An 18,493-nucleotide genomic window follows, 5' to 3' on the forward strand; every position below is an offset into this window, starting at 1 on the left:
GGGAATGCTGGAGCAAGAAGAAAATTTAGAAGCTCAAATGGCCACAGCCATGGCCACATCGTACACAAGATGGGTTTGTTTTGTTTTGTTTTGTTTTTTTGTCACATGATGTGAGCTTTTGGGGGTCATATATACTGTGACATGTATTTCTGCTATAGAAATGAGGGCCTGGAGAGACAGCTTAGGGGTTAAGAGCACTGGCTGTTCTTCAGAGGACCTGGGTTTGTTTCCCAGTACCACATGGTGGCTCACAAATGTCTGCAACTCCAGTTCCTGAAGATCTGACACCTACTTCTGGCCTCCACAGGCACTGCATGCACAGATGTACATGCAGGCAAAGCATCCATACACATAAAAGTTTAAAACATAGACAAAGGAAGAAACTTGGGACTGAGGAATGTGGAATGAGGAATCACTCCAGTGAGTCTTCCCAATGAGGAATCATTCCACACACTTAGAGATTAGTTAAGGCAAAGCTCTCTCTACTTTAGGCCGACTGGGCTAACACCCAGTAAGAGTCAGCCTCAGCTGAAGATTTCGTTAGCTTAGATACACCTCAAGCTTATGCATTTTATGTACGTTGTCATCCTTAAATCTCCTTTTCTGGTCCAAGCCCCAGGTTACACTCCAGATGGTTTAAGTGGAGGCAGGAGACTGCAAGTCCAGCCTCTTAGGCAGATGAGAGATTTACACAGCAAAGACGTTTCATATTCCCAGACTTATTTTAAGTACACCAGTGTTGTTCTTTTTCAAATAGTTGTTACCCAGGGTTAGCTTGCCAACCTTGCAGAATTATGTTTTTTTTTTTTTTCTGATAAGAGTAAAGGAGACTTAATAATGGTTGTGACCCCACACACATCCTCTCTCTCTCTCTCTCTCTCTCTCTCTCTCTCTCTCACACACACACACACACACACACACACACACACACACACACCATGCCTGTTAGAGGTATGTCTTTGGTATGGGAATCAGGGCCTAAAGGATGTCATAAATCAGTGCTGTCTCCTTTGTCGTGGGAATCAGAGCCTAATGGCTAGTCAATCCTGGGGAGTAAACATTTACACCCTAGCACCCTAAATTTCACTTATCTCCTGCAGGCCTGGTGAGCCTGTTGCTTAGCTTTGGGTGTTTTGGAATATTTTAAAGGCAGCACTCCTTGAGCTAAATTCCACTCGTGTGACTTAATGTCTCCTAAGCAAATCTATTGGTAATTCTTTCTAACTCAATAATTTAAGTTTCTTCTATATCAGTTCTACACTGCTTCATATCACATTATCTCATCAGCATCTTAAATGTCTTCCTGTGGGTGTGTGTGCTACTTTTCCTTTTAATTATTTTTTTTCATATGTATGTTTTGACCATATTATTTTTTAAGAGTTATTTCTTTAATTTTTGAGATTATAATGTAATTACACTATTTCCCTCTTTCCTTTCTGGTCTCCAAAACCCTTCCTTCCATCCTCCTTGTTTTCTTTCAAACTCATGGACTCTTTTCTTCTTTGTTATTATATTTTGTGTGTGTGTATGTGTGTGTGTGTGTGTGTGTGTGTGTGTGTGTGTGTGTGTGTTCCTAAATATATAAACACAACCTGCTCAGTTTGTACTGCATGTCTTCAGGTATAGGATATTCCTTGGTATAGGATATTCAGTTGGTGTAGTCTGGCTGAACATTTCATATGAAATGCCATTTGTAAAAGTCAAGCTTATTTGGGTGTCTGTCTTACTTTTCTATTGATGCTAAAAGGCACCATGACCAAGACAACTTATGGAAGAAAGTTTATTTGAGGCTTAAAGTTCAGAGAGTGATTCCACAACCAGAAAGACGAAGAGCATGGCAGCAGGCAGGCAGGCATGGAGCTGGAGCAGTAGCTGAGAGCTTACATCTTTATCTACAAGCAGGAGGTAGAGCCCACCCCCAGTGACACACCTCCTCCAACAAGGCCACCGCTCCTAACCCTTTCCAAACTCTTCCACCAACTGGGACCCACAGAGTCAAACAGATGAGCCTATGGGGGTCATTATCGTCCAAACCACCACAGTATCCTGTGTTCTTCCTTCTTCCTCTCCTCTCCTCTCCTCTCCTCTCCTCTCCTCTCCTCTCCTCTCCTCTCCTTTCCTCCCCTTCCCTCCTCCCCCTCTCCTCCCCTCCTCTCCTCTCCTCTCTTCCCCCCCCTCTTTTCCTCCCCCTGAGTCTCTTTTTCTTTCAAGACAGAGTCTCACCATGTATCCTAGAACTTGCTATATGGATCAGACTTGCCTCAAATTCACATAGATCTACCTTCCTCTACCTCCTGAGTGCTGGGATTAAATGCGTGCACCACTAATCTGGCTTGAGGTTTTTCTGCTTTGTTTTGTTCTGTTTTTTTAAATTTCTAAATCACATTTATTTCTTTTGTGTGTATTTGTGGAGGTCAAAGGACAACTTGAAATCAATTCTCTCCTCCTCCTATGGATGTCACTGGGATTGAACTCAGGTTGTCAAGCTTGGCAGCAAGTGACTTAACTCACCAAGCCATCTTAGTGAGTTAAGTAGCATACCTTGTAAGCAGGAGGTACAGCCTCTTAACAGGGCTGGGGACTCCAGGACACTGCAAGACACTAAGCCAAAGCATAGAACGCTGGGCCTGTATCTGTCTTCCTCACTTGCCCCAACCATCCACGGCCAACATATTTGAATGAACAGCAACCAGCCGAAAATTTGTGATCCCAGAATGCCACTTAAAGACTCTACAAGTCCAGGGAATATGAGCCTCTATTTTTAGAAATGCTTGCGCGCCAGATGAAATGAAAACATCTCTTGGCTCATTCAAGCAGGCATGCATTTGCTGGAAACTCCAAGTCTGGTAGCATAAGGGAACTTTCCCTGTTGGACACAAAACTTGGAAACCTGTCTCTCTGTGCCCTGCGGGAGCCATTTCGGGGTTTTTCGCCGGGTCGTCTGACCGAGCAGATGGGTAATGAGAGAGGTGATCATAGGCTCTCCTACAGCTGTCATTTTCTGCTAAGTTATGTGTATAGAACTTGGAGTGAGTCAGCATTTGAAAAAAAAAAAGTTGTTAGAGAAACTTTATTTTTTAAAAATTATATACTTGGTGTGTATATGGGGGGGGGTGCACATCCTGCCATACACACGTCGGGGTCAGAGGACAGCTTACAGGAGTCAGTTCTCTCCTTCCACTCTGTGGGTTCTGGGGATGGAACTCAGGTCAACAGGCTTGGCAGCAAGCGTCCTGACCCACTGAGCCGTCTCACCAGCCCTGGAATCTTTTTCCGTAAGTACTCTTCAGAGGGAGGCAAGTAGACAGATGCACAGGTTGGTAAGTGGGGATGGTTGTCGGAGGTGCAGACAGGCAAGTTCTCCTCGTCTTCCTTCTGTTGAGGTGCTAGGGATTGGACTGGGGGACTTGTGCATGTGAGGCAGGCATTCTCCCACTGAGCTACACGCCAGCTCTTGATTCTGTCCAGACAGACTTTCACTGTGAACCCAGGTTGGCCTTGAGCTCTTGACCCTCCTGCCTTGTCCAATTACAGGCCTCACAAGTGCTTGGATGACAAGGGTGTGCCCTGACAACTCAACTTCTTGTTCATCTTTTCTGAGGTCACTGAGGATGTTCTGCTTCACCTAAGAAGTGGAAAGTCTTCTTCATCGTTTTAAAGGCTAAAACTTTAATATTCTGTTTTGCAGCCATTGCTGAAAAGGCAGAAGAAACCAAGCCAGATCAACTACCCCCAGGACCTATACCAGGGAACCTACCAGCGGAGCACAGGCCATTCTCTCCTCACTCCAGTGGGTACCAGCTATCACCATCCCGGACTCGGAGATCACTTCCTGCACACACAGCCATTCCCCAGGTGACCTCTGCAGCATCAAAGCTTCTACCTCCTGTTGCCTTTAATCACACAATTGGACACATAATACTTTCGGAACATAAAAATGTCAAATTTAATTGCTCAATCAATATTCCTAACACGTACCAAGAAACAGCTGGCATTACATGGTGGAAAGATGGAAAGGAATTGCTTGGGGCACATCATTCAATCACACAGTTTTATCCTGACGAGGAAGGGGTGTCAATCATTGCATTGTTCAGGTATGTGTCCTTTCTTTCTAAATGTCATTGTGCTAATGCCGCCCCGAAAGCAGAAGAACCCTTAAGTAAAAATCAGCCTTGTTTTCTTAAGAAGCCTTGATCCTTTTAGAGTGTGGGTAAATACTGACCTGACTGTGTTGCTGATTTCTTTTAAATGAGCTTGCCCCATGGTAACTGCTGGCTAACGCACACTCTGAGAGTTTAGAGGGCTGTTCCCAACTCATCTACAGTCAGTATAAAGTACACCTTAGCTCCAAGAGCTACCAGGAAGTGAGAAACAGTGTGAATGGAAGGGGGTATATTTGTGTTTGTGTGTGTGTGAGTGTGTGAGTATGTTTGAGAGTGTGTGTGTGTGTGTGTGTGTGTGTGTGTGTGTGTGTGTGTTCATTTTCAGTTCTGGGGATAGAATCTTGAACCTTGAGCATGCTAAGCGTACATTCTACCTCTGAGTTATACCCTAACCCAAGAGAAAGTGGGCCTTTTTTGGAGACAGGCTCTCATGTAGTTCAGGCTGAACTCAGACTTACCATGTAGCCAAGGCTGGTCTTAAATTCCTGATCCACCCACATGCTAAGGTTACAGGGCTGGATTGAGAAAGTGGTTAGTGTTTTTTGTTTGTTTATCTTAAAAATTATTTATTACTTTAGTGTGTGTGTGTGTGTGTGTGTATGTATGTGCATTATGTATATGTCTGGTGCCTTCAGAGGCTAGAAGAGGGTGTTAGATCCTCTGGAACTGGAGTTACAGACAGTTGTGGAACACCGCGTGGATCCTGGAACTGAACACCAGACCTCTGCAGGAGCAGCATGTTCCCTTAACTGCTAAGCCATCTCTGCAGCCCCAGGAAAGTAGCTTTTTAAAGGATTATGAAAAGAGATCAGCTGTTGGAGAGAGGGCTCAGCTGGTAAAGTGCTTGCCTTATAAACAGGAGGACCTGAATTCAGTCCTCAGTGGGAGATGAGATGATGTATTCCAGTTCTGGGGAGGCAGAGGCAGGTGGCTACCTTTATCTGACTGACCAGACCAGCATAGCCTACTTGTCTCTCTCTCTCTCTCTCTCTCTCTCTCTCTCTCTCACACACACACACACACACACACACACACACACACACACACACACAATATCAGTGTTACCTGTGGCTATGGGAACTTTAAAACAGTGTGGCTGTCCCAGCCCTTTGATTCACTCAGCGTTACCTGCCCTCTGTCCCCATCTCCTGCCTTTCTGCTGCTGCTGGTTATGGTACCAGTGCAACTTGTGCCCAGAGAGGCAGAAGGAAAGAGAATGAGACAGACTCTCAGCCACACTTTTTTTTTTCTTTTAAAATTATTCCTCTCTCATATAATACAGCCTCTCGTACCTCTGCTCTTCCCAATCGATGCCGCCCACCTCCCCTCTCCCCCAGATCCACTGCTCCTCCATTTCTCATCAGAAAAGAGCAGGCCTCCTAGGGATCAACTGAGCATGGCATGACAAGATGCAATAAGACTAGCCACAAACCCTCATATTAAGGCTGGACCAGGCAACCCAGAAGAAGAGGGTCCCAAGAGCAAGCAAAAGAGTCAGAGACACCCCCTCCCCCACTGTTAGGAGCCTCACAAAAACTGTAGGCTAAACAACCACAGCACATGTGTAGAAGACCTCTCACAGACCCATGCAGGCTCCATGATTGCTGCTTCAGTCAGTGTGAGCCCCCGTGAGCCCTGGTTAGTTGATTCTGTGGAATGTGTTCTTGTGGTGTCCTCCACCCTTCTGGCTCCTACAATCCTTCCTCCCCCTCTGCTTCGAGATCCCCCAAGCTCTGCCTAATGTTTTGGTGTGGGTCTCTGCATCTGCTCTCATCAGCCGTTAGAGGAAGCCTTTCTGATGTCAGCCACACTTTCCATAGTCCTTCCATTTTGCAAAGGTAAGGTTGATGAGTTAGGGTAACTGTGACCAGCCAAGGCAGGACATGCATCTGGAATAGTCTGTTCTCCCAAAAGTTGAGCCATCCTATTTCAGAGGTTATGGACTCTGAGATTTTGCTCTTCCACCTCCTTAGTTATTCCCCGGTTTTTGTTTTTATTAACATGTATTCATCATGCATATTAATGAGGTACTTGTGGTATGTACACGATGCACTGATGGAATCAGGGTAATTAGTATTTCCTCCTCCTTATTGTTTAGAGCTCATCTCTTCCAGATCTTCATAAAATATATCTCAGGTTGTTGCACATGACAGCTATCCCACTGTCCTGTGGAGCTCCGGTGCTCTACAGGAATACATTTGGCTATGTATTCCTTTTATCAGACTTTGGTTCCTGGATATCCAGCCTCTCTCTTTTTTTCTTCTACCTGTCCCCCACTTCTGGCCTCTGATAATCAGAGTTCTACATTCTGATTGCCTTCTTTTAACCTGAAGGGTTCTATCTTCATGGGTTGCAGCTGAAGAACTGACTTGGCCTGTTGTACCCAAAAGCTCAAAATGAGGCGCGAACCACCTCGAGTCAGAGCGAGACCTTTTTGCCTCCCCGCGCTCTGGAGTGGAGCTCTCTTTGCTCTGATGTTTTCACTTTCTCTGACCTGACGCTTGGCCCCATCCATATGTGTCATGCCTTTAGGTGAATCGTTTTTGTTTCCTTTTCAGAAAGCTCAGAAAGCCACCTCACAGTTCCCACAGACCTGACGTCAGAATTGAGGTTGTCGGTATTTCCACTAGGTGTGCTCTGTTTCAGGGAGGAGAACAGACTTCTATGATTCTCTTGGTTCATTTTATTCTAGCAAGGAGGTAGATCAAGCTGTTCTTCTCATACAGGGGCCACACAGGCTATCTGACTGTATTTTTTTTTTTTCTGCATCCACTACAGAAAGCAGATGTTTTACATAAACAAAGCTTACAAAGAGAAAAGGAAAACATTTAATAAGCGCATAGTGGGGGTGTTTAATGGCCTAAAGAAACAAAAGGGTCACATAGGTCAAATGTCACTTGAAGAGAGCAAAACCCTGCTGTTACAGCCATCTATGTGATGATGGGTCAGCATCCACAGCTCCCTGGCCTTCTTTCCATAGTGATGGACTTGGACCCCATGATGCTGGCCCTAAGGATGTGGTCGTTTAGGCCTGGGAGATGGCTCAGTAGGTAAAGTACTTGCCATAAGGACCTGAGTTTGATTCCCCAGAACAGACACCTGAACAAGCTGAACATGTTGGCACGCACGTGAAGTTCCAGTGCTAGGCAGGTGGAAATAGGAAGACCCCTGGGGCTTGCTGGCCACCAGCCTAATCTACTTACTGAGATCCATGCCTCCATCTCTGGGCAGGTTCCTGCTGTATTTGGGGTGGGGTGTTCATAGACTCTGAGCCAAACTCACCTACTTGGCCTTTCCTAATCCCAGTGTCCCTTCTCTTTTTTTTTTTTTTTTTTTTTTTTTTTTTGGTTTTTCGAGACAGGGTTTCTCTGTGTAGCTTTGCGCCTTTCCTGGAACTCACTCTGTAGCCCAGGCTGGCCTCGAACTCACAGAGATCCTCCTGCCTCTGCCTCCCGAGTGCTGGGATTAGAGGCGTGCGCCACCACCACCCAGCCTGTTGTCCCTTCTTTATCTCACTGCTCTTGGTGGCAGTTAAAATGGAATCAAGGGACTGGAGAGACGACTCAGCAGTTCAGAGCACAGGCTCTTAGCTTGATCAAAGTTCAGTTCCAGCACCTACATGGTGGCCTCACAACCGTCTGTTACTTTGGTTCCAGGGGCTCTGACTGGCCTCCATGGACACCAGGCATGCACGTGATACACAGATGTACATGCTGACAAAACACCTGTACATATCATGATAATGGTGATGATGATGATGATACTTTAAGAAGAAAGAAGAATCAAGGGGGACATGGCAAGAGCATGCCTGTAATCTCAGCAGTTCCGAGGCTGAGGCAGGAGGATCTCAAGTTGGAGGTCTGCCCGGGCCACAGAGCAAAGCTTTGTCAGAAGAAGGAAAGGAAAGGGAATCAAATATGAACAGACATCCAGAAAGTAAGAACACAGCTCCTTAGCCAGACTACCACGGGCAAAGTTATTGTTAACCACAGGACCTTTGCCCAGTCTCTTAGACACTTGGTTGTCCATGACAGCCTCTCAGCACCAGGTGGAAGCGAGAAGAAGCTTGTCAGTGGTTCTTTGCATTGATTCATGAACTGTATTTTCTTTTTGCCTTTGTATTTGGTAAAATGCATGTAAAGTAAGTCACCACTTAAGCCCTTTGCGTGTGTGAAGAGCAGCGGTAATAAGCACGTTCACACGACCATGTGACCCTCCCTACCTGCGCCATGGTAGGTGCCCCACGTGCCCCACCCCAGCAGTAAGGGGTGTTCCACCTTCTCTGTCTACAAGTTCGATGGCTCCAAGCATCCCGTTTATGCAGACTCATATAGTACCTTTGCTTCTTTGTACTTCTTTGAAGAAGACTTGAGAGTTTAACTGCTCCTTGTGAGACATTTCCCTGTGTGCCAGCCCAGCATCGGTATGCTGAGGGATAGAGATGCTGGATGCTTGGAGAATATCCTGGGGCCAGCCCAGCCACCACTGCCCTGGGGCCTGGGCTTCCCCAGTGCCAGCCCTACAGCTGTGGCCAGGTGGTTCCTGTCTAGACACTATGGCTCAGTCTGTATCATTTCATTCTGCCTCTTGGTCCAGATGTTTCTATGTCAAAAGCTGATGGGATTTTCATGCCTTGGGTGGGAGACCCATGCTAGAGCTAGAACCCAGGGTCTGGGCTTTCCTCTGCTAGTGTTCTACATCAGGGCTACATCTGACCAGCCCCATAACATTTTTTTTAAAAGCAGTCATGAACAATTATAAATTTAAAAAAATTAAAATATATTATTTAAAGTAACACCCACAAACATATTGAGGAATAAGATTAACAAAATATATGCTAGATAGACCTAACCATAACTGAGAAAAAGTAATGACTAGTAAAGTTACATATACAAAATAGTAAGTTATGCATAATTTTACATATATTCATTAGCACATAGAAAATGTTTTGTAGTTAACTGATCATCTGGCCAAGCATTAAATGCAGATGATATTTCATATGGCCTCATTAAATTTACTACAGGGAAAAAAAAGTAGGGTAGAGATGGCTCAGTGGACAAGTGTCCTTGCCACTAAGTCTGATGACCTGAGTTCAGTCTCAGGAACCCACACGGTTGAAGGAGAGAACCAGCCTCCCAAAGTTGTCCTCTGACTCCCACTTATGCACTGTGGTACACACACACACACACACACACACACACACACACACGCACGCACGCACGCACGCACACACACACACACACACACGCACACACAAATGCACACATACATATACACCACACATATACTTGGATACAAAGTAAGTACATAAAAATGGAAAAAATATTGAGGCAATGCATTCCAACTCTTTAAATCATTCTTCTTCATCCCTGCCCCTAGTCCTTCCTCTTGGGGTGCTGAGCCCTTAGGCATCTTCCCAGAGCTCTTCAGTCCATGTGCCATCCTGTGCATGTTTGCATGCGTGCCCATCCCCACAATGGTGTGCCAATGAAGTATTTATTCGTGGCAAAAATCAATACCCAGGGTTCTTTTTTTTTTTTTTTTTTTTTTGTGGGTATGGAAGTTGTGTTCCTAGCTAGCTGGATCATGTACTGTGCTGTGAGTGTATTCTACTTTTTTTATTTCCCTTTTTTTTTCTTGCTAACTTGCTTAAGAGTTTCAAATTTTCAGCTATTCATTCTTCCTTCAATTCTGAAAGAAAGCCCTGTCTTACTTCCTCTCATGGTCATGAAACTGTTAGAAGTGTGCCCCTCCTCCCCCGAGATTCCTGCCCTGGCTCCCACCTCAGTTTGGACAGGATACCCTCCAGGCCTGGGTCCTGCTGCGTCGCCTCCCACCTTCGCTGGCAGTGAGGACCCCCACTCTTCCCGCACTTCTACTTCCGGGGCCCAGGTCCCCTTCTCACGTGGGTTTTCCTTCCTCTATTGACCTTTGAGACTCACATGCCTGAAAAGATCTTTCCCCCACCCCGACCTCAAGATGCTTTATTTAGATACAGATACAAAAAAGGAAAACAATTCCTTATAGTTCTGAAGTCTTTGAACATATTTCCTAGTTGCTCTTGCTCAGTGTGGTGGGGACCCAGGTCACCAGAGGTGGCCTCACCCTTCCCGCTGGAACCTTTATGATCTTGACTCTGACTTAAAGATACAGCATTTCCAGTGGAAGCCCCTCGGTGTGGCTATTCTCTCCTTCTGGGCTGCCCATTCGGGGGCCTGATTACGACAGGCCTACAGCACAGCTCTGAGACAATTAGATTCTTTCCTCTTCCTCTTCCCATGTCCTTCCCTCAGCTCCCTTTAGTTGTCCGGTCCCCTAGGTTTGTTATTTTGAGCTCAGATATTGCTTCCACAGAACCCTGGCTTCCTGATTCAGCTGGGAGGGGAGGGTATTGGGAATAGCCTCTCCTCTCCTTGGTCCCACCCCACAACCTGCCTTTCCTGGGAAGACTTGATACAGATGTCCAAGTTAGCTCTTACAGTAACAGGTAAATGGTCTAGACGCCGTCCAGGAACAGATTGCTAACTCCTTCCTGATGTGAGTGGCTGAAGGTGAACTTGGGGTCATGGCTTGTGTTTTGAGTGTCCCTTTTTTATTTGTAGGCTAGACTTTCCTGGCCTGTTGAGTCAGCGTACTCCAGGACATTTTTTGCAGTCTGATTCCTACAGTCCAAGTACGTGTCTGAACTGTTACTTGGGCTTGGGCCAGTTCGGAGCCCCCGGCTCCTCTCACAGCTTCCTGGCCTTTGTGAAGCCATTAGCTCGGGTTCTTGAATATGCAAGTTCAATATTAGTTTGCAAGCGACTCCAAAGGAACTTCGCAGGAGTCAGTTCTCTCTTTCCAAACTATGGGTCCTGGGGATGGAACTCAGGTCCTCAGGCTTGGCAGCAAGCACGTTTACACTCTGAGCCATGTTGCCTGCCTCCAGTGCAGCTTTTATGTGTGCCGTATAACTTTCTGTTTGTAAACACAGTTCAGAGGTAGAAAGAAGGCAGTGGTAGCCAAAGCTGCCTGTTTTGTTTTGCTTTGTTTTGTTTTGTGACAAGCTCTTGAAGTGAGCCCATGCTGACCTCAAACTCATAATCCTGCTGCCTCAGCCTCCCGAGTGCTGGGATCACAGGCACGCAGCACTGGGCCAGATGGATCAGATATTTTCTAAGTGTTCCAGCTGGAGCAGAAGCAAAGCTAAGATGGCTGATAGCAAACTAAGACAGATTTCTGTGTACCGGTGCTGGCCTGACCAGCCCAGGAGAAGGGGAAAAAGAGCTAGTCACGTGTCCCTCGTCCCTTGACCTGAGCACGAAACTTGTGCCTGAGCAAATGCGGTGATGCTGTCGGTGGCTGACCTTCCAGAATGGTGACTGAGGTGAGGGTAAGAGGTGGCTCAGTGATTAAGAGCACCGAGTTCAGTTCCCAGTACTCGTGTTAGGGAACTTACAACCACCTGTAACCCCAGCTCCAGGGACTCGGATGGTTCTTTGGGCCCCTGTAGGCATCTGCACACATGAGAGCACACCACACACACACACACACACACACACACACACACACATAAACAGAGAGAGACAGAGACAGAGAGACAGAGACAGAGACAGAGAGAGATCTAAAAAAAGAAAAAACGGCTCAGGCACCAGAAAGTTCCAAACTAGACAAGAGGAGGATACCAGCCCTCCACTTACACAGTAGTTGCAGTTTTAGGCAATTAGGTGATCATTAAAACCCGTGTAAAATACCTGGAGACCATGCAAACTAGAATCAGGACCCAGTTTCAGAAGGTCGTTTGGGATATAGAACAATTGCCCAGGACCCTGAAATCTATGGAACCCCTTAGTCATTGTGACTGCCAAAAACTCCTCAGATTTCCAAAATGTCTTGAAGGAAATGCCAAAGCCTTGGTTTAGAGTTCACCAAGGAACGCAAGATACCTGAGGTGTTTGTTTGAGCAGGGACTCAAAGAGATATAAAAGCAAGAAGAGATAGGCGTGCCCGAGCGCCCACGTGAGTGAGTGTGTTCATGCATGTGTGTGAGGGAATGAGAGAGAGTTTCAATGAATTCACACTGTAATAAGTACTAAAAAAAAATCTGAAACCAGCAGAGCGTTGGTTGGCCACCCATGGAAAATTGACATTGAGCTTTCTCAGGGGACCTCAGTCTGCAACTGAATAGACGAGATGCATGCTGGGACGGATAATCTGTTTTACTCAAAGGTTACCAAGTTAAATGTTCACGGCATCTGAAAAATATTCTTACAGCAGCATCTAGACAACCAAGCACCATGGCCTAGCCATGTTGACACATTAACCATCTTAGCACGTAAGTGTAGTGAAGGATTTTCTGCTTCTGTAACAGGGACTCAAAGACAGTCGCTGCAAATTTCTTTCTGTGTTTTTCTTTGAAGCATAACCAGTGTGCAGCGCTCAGACAACGGGTCGTATTTCTGTAAGATGAGGGTGAACGACAAAGAAATCGTATCCGATCCCATATACGTCGAAGTTCAAGGTGAGCCCAAAGCCGGGATACCCTGCTGCCCAGGTGCTCTTTAGAGCCTGCATCGGAGTGTTTCCTGTGTGACATGCAGGGTGTGGCCTGCCTGTTTATAACTCTGTAAACTTTGTGGATCCACTAGTGTTGGAATTTTACAAGACAATCATCTTTTCAAAACTTTGGATTCAGTTTCTCTCTCTCTCTCTCTCTCTCTCTCTCTCTCTCTCTCTCTCTCTGTGTGTGTGTGTGTGTGTGTGTGTGTGTGTACATACATGTGCATGCCCAGGGCATTGCACATGCTATGCATGTGTCCCACCTGAGTGTTGCTCTCCACCCCTGAGGTACCACTTTCCAAGATGCCCTTGGCAAGCCCACCATTCATCACTGCTCTTCTCTTTTTTCTCTATTATACTTTCTACATCCCCCTCCCACTAAAAGGCTTTTCTGGTGCCCATTCTCTTGTGAACGTGAACTTGATGCCCAGTAACTCTGTAGAAAGCTTGAGAGGAGGAGGGGGAGGAGGAGGAGGAGGAGGAGGAGGAGGAGGAGGGACAAAGCGGGGAGTCAGGGAATGGGTGAGTGTGGAGGGGAAGAGTCAAGGAAAAGCCCCTCAGATGAATATCCTAGGGACCTTGGCTTTCCCAGGCTAGACAGCTGGTGCCTGGGTTATGTGAGCACCAGTCGACAGGAGGGCAGCTCCTACATTTGGAATTAATTTCATAAAATACAATATTTAGAAGACAATTTACTTGTCAGGATCCCAAGAAAAATGCACAAGTTGGGAAAAGTCTCAATCTTGAAAGCTTTGAAACGGGAAAAAAGAATCCTATTATTCCATGTGGAACCAGATTTGTAAGACATGAGTTTATAAAACCCGTGGTTTAAGTGTCAAGGCTAGCCAGCTTGCCCTGCTAAAACTGTGGGTACACAGTCCAAACCAGTAATCATTGGCTTTCTCTGAAAATGTCCAGGCTCCCTTGTGGGTCAGATTTTGGAGTTTCAGTAGATTCAGAGATTATAACTGTAGAACTGTGTTCAAGTGGGTGCCTCTTGTAAACTCTTCAGTTTTACACAAACACATGAAATTGTGTGTGTGTGTTTGTGTGTGTACTCACTCACAGTACTTAGAGCCTTGAACCCAGGGCCTTATGCATGCCTTACAGCTGAATCTCATAGACCCATAGTCTCAAGTGCTCAGGTTTTAAAATCCATCTTCACACATCTGAAAGTCACACACACCACAGAGTTCCCTCAAAACTTGGACAGGTCTGTTGTATAGCTTTGTTTTCACTCTGTTATTTTTTAGATTTTTTTAAATGTATGTGTTTTTATGTGGATGTATGCTGTGTGTATGTGGGGTGGAGTGGATCTCGGAGGCTGGAAGAGGATGCTGGATCCTCTTGTGCTGGAGTTCCAGATAGTAGCAAGCTGCCTGATGTGGGTCCCGGGATGAACTTAGGTCCTCTGGAAGAGCAGCGAGTGCTCTTAACTGCTAGCCATCTCTCCTGCCTCACTCTGTTTGTTTTGATGAGAAATACTGCCAACTTGCCGACCAGTGCCAGGCCCTTGAGCAACACCTGATTTAAAAACTGGCTGTGTATTCCCTTCTGGCCAAAGCAGATGAATCACTACACACAGTCCCTAGAAAAAGTGTCCTAGAAAGCTGGCTGGGGAAGATTGGTAGTCAAGAACTCCTGCACTCTTTCTTACTCTACTGGGAGGTGACAATTGGCTGTTCCAGAGCCAAGGAAACCCCCATTCCTGTCTCCAAAGGCGCTGCTTCTGGTTAAGACGTACTCTGCTCCCGTCTTTCTCTGCAGGACTTCCTTACTTTATTAAGCAGCCCGAGAGTTTGAATGTCACCAGAAACACAGCCTTCAACCTCACCTGCCAGGCTGTGGGTCCACCTGAGCCCATCAACATCTTCTGGGTCCAAAACAGCAGCCGCGTTAATGAAAAACCCGAAAGGTCCCCATCCGTCCTAACTGTACCTGGTAAGTCTGAGCATCATGCTCATGCATGTATTTATTTATTCATCCCCCCAGACCCCCAACAGCAGAAGGTGGTAAAACTTTGGTGATGTTTGCTACAACCCAACAGTGGTCCATCCAGAAGGACAGAAACAGGTGTGGGAGTAATAGGGGCACTAGGTGTATTGGAAGGGAGGGGGGATGTACAGTTGCCTACCTGGCCAGATCCAGCCTAGGCATCCAGAGCCCTGCTCACACCTCTGTGGCACCGTGGAATTAGCCCTGTGGAAACACTAAAGTAAAGACCTAATTGAGGTTGGATGCCAAGAAAGTGTATTGCTCACAGGGCACTGTGGCAGGAAGCTTGTGAGTCACTGAGGGTTTGCTGGTGAATTGACATTCCATGACCATCTTGATCTCCATTCAAACCAGAAGGTCTTGGCTTTGTTCCTGCTCTTGGGCTGGTTCCTGTCAGCAACGCTACTGAAGCTTCCTGTGCCACTAAAGCCAATGGGCTCCTCTATTGCCCCTCCAATCGCCTCTTTGAGCTCCGTCTGACAACGTGGCCACACTCCACCCCTTCTTCCTTCCTCGTGCATTCAGCAAATGTTCAGGAGGATCTGCTGTGTGCCCAAGGCAGTTCTAGGCTTGAGCTCTCGGTGGTAGACTTTTAAAAAGCACATGATCCTGGCTTTCTTCCCTTTTCATTGCATCTCCTTTGTTGCTGGGCCAGTTCTGAACATCGGGTGCCCAGCTCAGTCCTGGCCCAGCTTCGTTTCCCTCCAAGACACACCCTCCTGGCTGAGTTCCTTGGCCAGTTTCAATGCCTTCTGTGGGATGACAGCCTGGAACTTTACATCTTGGGCCCTACCCTCTCTACTGAGCTGCCAGCTCCTGTGACCAGCCACATCCTTAGCTTTTCTATTTGTTGAGTATGTAGGTAGTTTAAAATGCAACTCTTGATTCCTCTCAGTCTCCTGCCCCAGAAGTCCTCTTTACCAAATACTATCACGGAAAGAACACCCCTCTCTCTCCTCGTTTTTTCACACTGAAAGCATCAGCACTTGGGTGAATTCTGCTTCTACGGCACGGCACACTCTGCCTCTATCCATCTCCGCTTCGGGCACTGTGGTTCACATCACCATCAGGTCTTACCAAAACCACTGCTGCCGGCCCGTCACCACATCTCTCTGCCCTCAACAGCGGCTCATGCCACCCATCTGACGAAACCCCATCAGTGGCTTCCCATTGATCTAGACTATCACCCAGAATCCTTCCTGGCCTTGTCCATCAGTCCTGCGTGCTCTGGCCCCTGCCCAGCTCTCTACCCCGCACCCAGTCCTCTAGCTGTGCTCACTAAGCACCATTCACAATGAGTTGATTGCATTTCTTCAGACACATCTATTTCTTCCTGCTCAGAACCTTTGCACCCTTCTTCTGTGTACAGTGCCTTCCCATCTGCCCTTTGCCCCACGACACACTCATAGACCACTTCTTAAGAGACTCTCTTCACTCTTTTCTTGACTCCCAGCCATTTGTGTGTGTGTCTTTCACTGCACATATCAGGGCTTAACTGGTTTACTCCCAGTCTCCTTTCTTAGCATGTTCACTGAGAACCAGGACTTTGTATTTTCACGCACCGTTGCATGCCGTCGTAAGCGGAATTTCGGTGATCTCTGGAGCTGAGGCAAGTGAATTCCAGCCCCAGGCATTGTCTCTGAGGCCCCTCTGTCACCCCTGACTGTGGGATAGGTGATACGGGGCTCTCTACCTTCATCTAAGTTTTCTTTGAGTTTCTCCAAGGAATAGATGATAATTGAAGAACTTGAGTGTTCAAATCAATTTAAAGTAATACCCTCTCTGTGGGGTAATTGCTCCAAAGTCTACTAACAAAACACTTTATTATTGTTAATATTTTGAGATATGGCTTCATGTAACCCAGGCTGTCCTCAAACTTGCTGTACAACCCAGGCTGTCCCTGCATTCCTGATCATCCACCTGCATTTACCTAGCAAGTGCTATGATCACAAGCCTGCCACCACACCCAGAAATACTAAGATTAATTTTGTAAAATATGGATATTATGTATTTAATTTAAAATTCTTTCTACACCGGGCGGTGGTGGCACACGCCTTTAATCCCAGCACTTGGGAGGCAGAGCCAGGCGGATCTCTGTGAGTTCGAGGCCAGCCTGGGCTACAGAGTGAGTTCCAGGAAAGGTGCAAAGCTACACAGAGAAACCCTGTCTCGAAACACCAAAAAAGAAAAAAAAATTCTTTTTACATCAGTTTGTGGGAGGCTTGTGTGTACATGTAGAAGTCAGAGGACAGCTTGTAAGTTTTCTCCTTCCGTACCATGTAAGCTTCAGGGATTGGACTTAGGTCATCAGGCTTAGCAGCAGGTGCAAACCTGCCGAGCCATCTCACTGACTTCAACACTTTATTTAATTTTTTTGTTGTTGTTTGAGACCAGGTTTCTCTGTGTAGCCATGGCTGTCCTGGAACTCTTTCTGTAGACCAGACTGACCTTGAACTCACAAAGACCTTGCCTCTGCCTCCCAGGTCCTGGAATTAAAGGTGTGTGCCTCCATGCCTGGTAACATTTTATTTTTTAGTTGATAAAAATATTATATGCATTTATAATGTAGAGTATTATATATATATATATATATATGCATTGTGGAACAGCTTTAGTAATTAACATATGTACTCCCTCAAACATACTGTTTTAATTTCGTGTGTGTGTGTGTGTGTGTGTGTGTGTGTGTGTGTGTGTGTGTGAAATCATCTGTATCTAATAGCTAAAAGTGGATAGAAGGAAAAGGTGGACATACTTTAAAGTTTGAAAATTCTAATCTCTTTCCAAAAAGATCTTGCCAATTTCTGGCCTTCCTGGTAAAACACAAAGGCACATACCCCGTGCCGTGTGCATGCAGCATTCACAGATTTTATTTGTTGCCAATTTTTGTTTTTTTATGTGTGTCTGCATGTGCATAAGCAAGCGTGTGGAGGGCACAGGTTGACATCAGGTGCCTTTCTCAATCACTCTCTACCTTATTTTTTGAGAAGGGTCTCTCACTGAACCTGATGTCTGTGGATTTGCTGGACTGCCTGGTCAGCAGACCTGGAGCTCCTCCTGTCTCTCTGCTGGCACTGAGACTCCAATTATACACCACCTCTTCTGGCTTTTTTCTTTTATATAGGTGCTGGCAATTGAATCAAGTCCTCAGGCTTCTGCTCCCGGCACTTGATAACTGGGCTATCTACCTTTCTTTCTTTCTTTCTTTCTTTCTTTCTTTCTTTCTTTCTTTCTTTCTTTCTTTCTTTCTTTCTTTCTTTCTTAAGATTTATTTATTTATTATGTATACAGTGTTCTGTTTGCATGTATCCCCGCAGGCCAGAAGAGGGCACCAGATCTCATTACAGATGGTTGTGAGCCACCATGTGGTTGCTGGGAATTGAACTCAGAACCTCTGGAAGAACAGCCAGTGTACTTAACCTCTGAGCCATCTCTCCAGCCCTATCTACCCTTTCTTATTGGCCAGTTTGGCTACCAGAGTCTCTCACCTCTCATAATACAGTAGTCCCCCTCAACTGAGATTTTGCTTTCTGTGGTCCAAAAATTCTATTTGGAAGAAAATTCCAGAAATAAGAGAGAATATATTCACATAATTTTTATTACAGTATATTTTTGGCATTGTTCTATTTTATTAGTAGCTCACATTGTTGATCTTTTAGTGTACCTGGTTTATAAACTAAACTTTGTCAGAGGCATCTGTGTCTAGGAAAATCACATACTTCTGGAGTCTGGCACTGAGATTTCAGGCCTACATTGGAAGTCTGGAAACATACTCCCTGCAGACTATGTGTGTGGGG

The 18,493-nt window shown here is 46.0% G+C and overlaps 1 protein-coding gene across 1 annotated transcript in view; it reads left to right on the forward strand.

Annotated features, from left to right (window-relative positions):
- The window catches only part of Mertk (MER proto-oncogene, tyrosine kinase), a 104,377-nt gene that overhangs the window by 22,352 nt on the left and 63,532 nt on the right, over positions 1 to 18,493 (forward strand). The window contains exons 2-4 of the mRNA XM_059261389.1: positions 3,689 to 4,094; positions 12,563 to 12,663; positions 14,469 to 14,642. Of these exons, the coding sequence (XP_059117372.1) occupies positions 3,689 to 4,094; positions 12,563 to 12,663; positions 14,469 to 14,642 (681 nt within the window). The remainder of the gene's footprint in view (positions 1 to 3,688; positions 4,095 to 12,562; positions 12,664 to 14,468; positions 14,643 to 18,493) is intronic.

This window comes from Peromyscus eremicus, chromosome 4 (assembly GCF_949786415.1).
Source record: "Peromyscus eremicus chromosome 4, PerEre_H2_v1, whole genome shotgun sequence".
Taxonomy (NCBI): Eukaryota; Metazoa; Chordata; class Mammalia; order Rodentia; family Cricetidae; genus Peromyscus; species Peromyscus eremicus.